This window comes from Colobus angolensis, unplaced genomic scaffold (assembly GCF_000951035.1).
Source record: "Colobus angolensis palliatus isolate OR3802 unplaced genomic scaffold, Cang.pa_1.0 Scaffold492, whole genome shotgun sequence".
Lineage (NCBI taxonomy): Eukaryota > Metazoa > Chordata > Mammalia > Primates > Cercopithecidae > Colobus > Colobus angolensis.
In genome coordinates, this window is record NW_012118399.1 from 271,829 (window position 1) to 278,050 (window position 6,222).

Genomic DNA, 6,222 nt, shown 5'->3' on the forward strand with positions numbered 1-6,222 from the left:
CTAGGTCATACAGTATTTTTAGCTTTTTGAGAAATCGCCATACTATTTTCCTTAGTGGCTCCGCTTATTTAAGTCTCCAGTAACAGTCTATAAGAGTTCCCTCTTCTCTGTACCCTCAACCAGGATCTCACCACATATCTGTCATATATATATATGTATATGACAAAATTATATATATATATACATATATATGTATATACACACTATTTTTTTCTAACTAGCATAAGATGATATCTCATTGTGGCTTTGAATTTCCCTAATGACAAATGATGTTAACTCTTTTTCAATATACCTCTTGGACAATTGTTTGTCTTCATTTGAGAAATGTCCATTCAGATAGTTTGCCCATTTCTTAATGTGATTTTTTTTTTTTTTTTTTTTGCTGTTCAGTTGTTTTGAGTTCCTTCTATATTCTGGATATTAGTCTCTTGTCAGATGAATAGTTTGCAAATATTTGCTCCCATTCAACAGGCTGTCTCTTCACTCTTGATTGTTTTCTTTGCTGTGCAGAAACATTTTATCTTAATATAGTCCCATTTATTTTCATTTTTCCTGTTCATGCTTTTGAGGTCTTATCCATAAAATCTTTGCCTAGACCAATGTCCAGAAAAGTTTTCGCTTGGTTTTCATCTAGAATTTTTATACTTTTGCATCTTATGCTTAGGTTTTAAACAATTTTGAATTGCTTTTTGTACATGGTGAGAGACACAATGTCTATTTTTATTCATCTATATGTGAATATTCAGTTGTCCAGCACCATTTGTTAAAATAGGTTTCTTTTCACCAATGTATGTTATTAGTACCTTTGTCAAAAATCTATTGGCTGTAAATACATGAACTTATTTCTAGATTCTCTATTCTGTTTCATTACTGTGTGTTTCTGTTTTTAAACAAATGAGATGATGTTTGGGGTTTTGAAGTCTGGTAGTGTGATGCCTCCAGCTTTGTTCTTTTTACTCAGGATTGCTTTGGCTAAACCAGCTCTTTGAGTTCCACACAAATTTTAGGATTACCCTTTCTATTTCTGTGAAAAAAAAAAAAATGACATTGGTATTTTGATAGGGATTGCATTGAATCAGCAGATTGCTTTGGGTAGTATGGTCATTCTTACAATATTAATTCTTTTGGTCGTGAGCATGGGATGACTTTCCATTTGTGTTCTCTTCAGTTTCTGTCATCATTGTTTTGTAGTTTTTCTTACAGAGGTAGTTCACCTCCTTGGTTAAATTTATTTTTAGATTTTTTTGTAGGAATTATAAATAGGATTGCCTTCTTGATTATGTTTCAGCTAGTTCATTATTGGTGTATAGAAATGCTACTGATTTCTGTATATTGATTTTATATTCTACAACTTCACTAAATTTATATATCAGATCTAAGATTTTTAATGGAATATTTATGTTTTTCTAAATAAAAAAATCATGTCATCTGCAAAGAGAAACAATTTGACATCTTTTTCAATTTGGATGCCTTTCATTTTTTTCTCTTGCCTGATTTCTCTGTCTAGGACTTGCAGTACTACATTGAATAAAAGTAGTAAAAGTGGATATCCTTGTCTTGTTCTAGTTCTTAGAGGAAATGCTTTTAACTCTTCCCCATTTAGTGTGATGTTAGCTGTCAGTTTGTCATACATGGTCTTTGTTATTTTGAGGTTATGTTCCTTCTGTGCCTAATGTGTTGAGAGTTTTTATTATAAAGGGATGCTGGATATATCAAATGTTATTTCTGTATATTGAGATGATCAAATGGTTTTTGTCTTAAATTCTGTTTATGTGCTGTATTATATTTGTTGATTTGCATATGAACCATTGTTGCATCTCTAGCAAGAAACCCACTTGATCGTGGTGTATTTTTTGATGTGATATTGGATTTGTTTGCTTGCATTTTGATGAGGATTTTTGCATCTGTGTTCACCAGGGATATTTGTAGTGTGGTGTGGGGTGTGTGTTGTTGTTGTTGTTGTATTCAGGAGGATTAATATCAGTTCTTCATATGTTTGGTGAAACTCATCTGTGAATCCATCTGATCCTGGGCTTTTTGTTGTTGTTGGGAGACTTTATATTACTGCTTCAAACTCACTATTTCTTATTGGTCTGTTCAGGATTTCTGTTTGGTTTTGGTTTCATTTTGGGAGGTTGTATGTTTCAGGAATTAATCCATTTTCTGTCAGTTTTCTCATTTGTGAGCATATAGTTTTTCTTAATAGTCTCTGGATCTTTTGTATTTCTGTGGTATTGTTGTTATGTCCCTTTTTCATTTCTGATTGTGTTTATTTGAATCTTCTTTCTTCTTGATTTGTTCAGCTAGTGGTTTATCAATTTTTTTAAATCTTTTTAAAGAACAGGCCAGGTACAGTGGCTCATACCTGTAATCCCAGCGCTTTGGGAGGCTAAGGCGGGCAGATCACAAGGTCAGGGGTTTGAGACTAGTCTGGCCAACATAGTGAAACCCCGTCTCTGTTAAAAACACAAAAGTTAGCCGGGCATGGTAGCACGTGCCTGTATTCCCATCTATTGGGAGGCCTAGGCAGGAGAATCACTTGAACCTGGGAAGCAGAGGTTGTAGTGAGCTGAGATCATGCCACTACACTCCAGACTGGACAACAGAGTGAGACTTGGCCTCAAAAAAAAAGAAAAAAACTTCTTTTTTTGTTAATCTTTTGCATGTTACTTTTGACTCTATTTCATTTAGTTCTACTCTGATCTTTTTATTTCTTTTCTTCTGTTAACCATAGATGTGGTTTGTTCTTGCTTTTCTAGTTCCTTGAGATGGAATATTAGTTTTTAAATTTGTGATCTTTATACTTTCTTGATGTGGGCATTTAATGCTATAAACTTCTCTCTTAGCACTACTTTTGCTGTACCCAACAAGTTTTGGTATGTTGTGTTTCCATTTTTATTTGTTTCAAAAATAGCTTAAGTTCCTATCTTAATTTCTTCCTTGACCTAGTGATCATTTAGGAATATGTTGTTTAATTGCCATGTATTTGTTTAGTTTCCAAAGTTCCTATTGTTACCAATTTCTAGTTTTATTCTGCTATGGCTTGAGAAGATACCTGATATGATTTCGATTTCTAAAAATTTGTTGAGGTTTGTTTTCAGCCTAAAATGTAGTCTGTCCTAGAGAATGCTCCATGTGCTGGTAAGAAGAATGCGTATTCTGCATTTGGTGCATTTGGGTAAAATGTTCTGTAAATTTCTGCTAGGTTCATTTAGTCTAAAGTCCAATTCACATCCATTGTTTTTTCTTGCTTTTCTGTCTTAATGATCTGTCTAATGCTGTGAGTAGGATGTTTAAATCCCCACTATTATTGTATTGCTGTCTCTTTCTTTCTTGAGTTCTGGTAATATTTATTTTATGAATCTGGGTGTTCCAGTGTTGGGTACATATATATTTAGAATTGTTATATTCTCTTACTGAATTAATCCCTTTATCATTGTATAGTGATCATTTTTGTCTTTTCATAAGCTGTTTTTTATTTAAAGTCTATTTTATCTGATATAGCTACTCTGCTCGCTTTTGGTTTCTGTTTGCATGGAATATCTTTTTCCACCTCTTTTCTTTCTGTCCATATGTGTCTTTAGAGAGAAAGTTAGTTTTTTATAAGGAATATACGGTTGGATCATCTTTTCTTTTTCTCATTCTGCTTATCTATATCTTTTAGGGGGAGCATAAATTTAATCCATCTATGTCTTTTAAAAGGAATGCAAATTTAATCTATTTACATTGAAGTTAATACTTACATGTGAGGTTTTGTTCCTGTCATATTTGTCTTTAGGTGAAATTGTGGTTAGGTGAAATTCTGTTGTGTTGCCATTAGATTCCTTTCTCTTCCTTCTTTGTGTGATTATTTTATAAGACCTGTGAGTTTTATACTTTTTTTATGTTTTCATGGTAATAAATATCAACCTTTCATTTCCATGTTTAGGACTCCTAAAGATTTTTTGTAGGACCAGTCTGACAGTAACGAGTTTTCTCAATATTTGCTTATTTGGGAAAGGCTTTATTTTTTCTCTATTTATGAAGCTTGATCTTACTAGGTATAAAATTCTTGGCTGCAAATTTTTCCTTTCAACCTTCCCCCCAACCCCTACACATGCCCCACCCCACAAAGTCTTGCTCTGTTGCCCAAGTTTGAGTGCAGTGGTGCGATCTTGGCTCACTGCAGCGCCTGCCTCCTGGGTTCAAGCAATTTTCCCACCTCAGCCCCCTTGAATAGCTGGGATTACAGGCATGCACCACCACACCTGGCTAATTTTTGTATTTTTAGTAGAGATGGGGTTTCACCATGTTGGCCAAGCTGATCTCGAACTCCCGGCCTCAAATGATCTGCCAGCCTTGGCCTCCGAAAGTGCTGGGATTACAGGCATGAGGCACTACACTCAGCCTCTCAGCACTTTTTTTTTTTTTTAAAGACATTTATTCAGTGTCACGATCAGACTATTACATTTAGCAATCAACAGCATGGGTGCAAAAAAAAAAAAAATCTACATTAAAACCCTTTGTTGGAATGCTTTACACTTTCCACAGAACAGAAACTAAAATAACCTGTTATACAATTAGTCACAAATACAGTCCTCGAGTTTTTTGCCCGTACACGTGAGTATTTGTCTAAAACATGTCTTCTTTGTAGCAGCTAGGCCCTGCCACCACTGTGCTTGGCTGAGTTCACAAATCTGTTGTAACCTGTAGCTTCCCTGTCACTTCTCTGGCTCTCCTCTCCTGCTAAGTGTTGTTTTCTAATTAAAATCTTCTGCCACTGCCATAGCTACTGCTGCTGCTGGAACCGCCATAGCCACCTTGGTTTCGTGGTTTTGCAAAATATTGGCCTCCACCACCATAGGGGCCAGAGCTTCTGCCTCCAAAATTTCCTCCCTTCATGGGTCCAAAATTTGAGGACTGATTGTTGTAATTCCCAAAATCATTGTAGCTTCCACCACCTCCAAAATTGCTTCCATCATTACCAAATCCATTATAGCCATCCCCACTGCCACCATATCCACCACCACCACGGCTGCCACCAAAGCCACCACGACCACTGAAGTTTCCTCCACGACCGAAGTTGTCATTCCCACCAAAACCACCTCCACGACCACCACCAAAGTTTCCAGAACCACTTTGACCTCTTTGGCTGGATGAAGCACTAGCCATCTCTTGCTTTGACAGGGCTTTCCTAACTTCACAGTTGTGGCCATTCACAGTATGGTATTTCTGAATGACAATCTTATCCACGGAGTCATGGTAGTCAAAGGTTACAAAGGCAAAGCCCCTTTTCTTGCCACTACCTCGGTCAGTCATGATTTCAATCACTTCAATTTTCCCATACTGTTCAAAATAATCTCTTAGGTGATGTTCTTCAGTGTCTTCTTTAATGCCACCAACAAATATCTTTTTCACAGTTAAGTGGGCACCTGGTCTTTGAGAATCTTCTCTTGAGACAGCTCTCTTTGGTTCCACAACTCTTCCGTCCACCTTGTGTGGCCTTGCATTCATAGCTGCATCCACCTCCTCCACAGTGGCATATGTGACAAACCCAAAGCCCCTGGAACGCTTGGTGTTTGGATCTCTCATTACCACACAGACCGTGAGCGTTCCCCATTGCTCAAAATGGCTCCTCAGGCTCTCATCGGTTGTTTTGAAGCTCAGCCCTCCAATGAAGAGCTTCCTCAGCTGTTCGGGCTCTTTAGGAGACTCTGACTTAGACATGACGGCAGGGAGAAGAGAGACTTTAACGATGCTTCTTCGGCGGCGTCCACGGGCAGAAAGGCTCTTTCAGCACTTTTTATATGCCTTCCCATTCTCTTGTGGCCTGTGAGTATTTTGCTGAGAAATCTGCTGTTAGTCTGATGGAGTTTCCTTTAAAGATGACTAGCCACTTTTATCTTGCTGCTTTAAAAATTATTTTCTTCTTTCTGACTTTAGACAGTCTGATGATGATAGATCAGGGTGTTTTTTTTGTTTTTGTTTTTATGGGTCTTTTTTGCAGTGTATTTGAGGATTGCTGGGCCTTCTGATCTGGATATCTAAATCACTAGCTAGAATAAGGATGTTTTAATCAATTATTTCCTTAAATGAGTTTTCTTTTTTTTTTTTGAGAGGGAGTCTTGCTGTGTCGCCCAGGCTGGAGTACAGTGGCTGGATCTCAGCTCACTGCAAGCTCCGCCTCCCAGGTTTACGCCATTCTCCTGCCTCAGCCTCCAGAGTAGCTGGGACTACAGGCGG

At 37.2% G+C, this 6,222-nt stretch overlaps 2 protein-coding genes across 2 annotated transcripts in view; one reads left to right on the forward strand and one right to left on the reverse strand.

Moving 5' to 3' along the window:
* Positions 1-6,222, forward strand: part of LOC105524243 (thrombospondin type-1 domain-containing protein 7B) — a 543,827-nt gene that overhangs the window by 244,848 nt on the left and 292,757 nt on the right. The window lies entirely within an intron of this gene.
* Positions 4,420-5,767, reverse strand: LOC105524233 (heterogeneous nuclear ribonucleoprotein A1-like). The gene has a single exon (XM_011959418.1). The coding sequence runs from the start codon at positions 5,704-5,706 to the stop codon at positions 4,744-4,746; it is 963 nt and encodes a 320-aa protein (XP_011814808.1). The 5' UTR covers positions 5,707-5,767; the 3' UTR covers positions 4,420-4,743.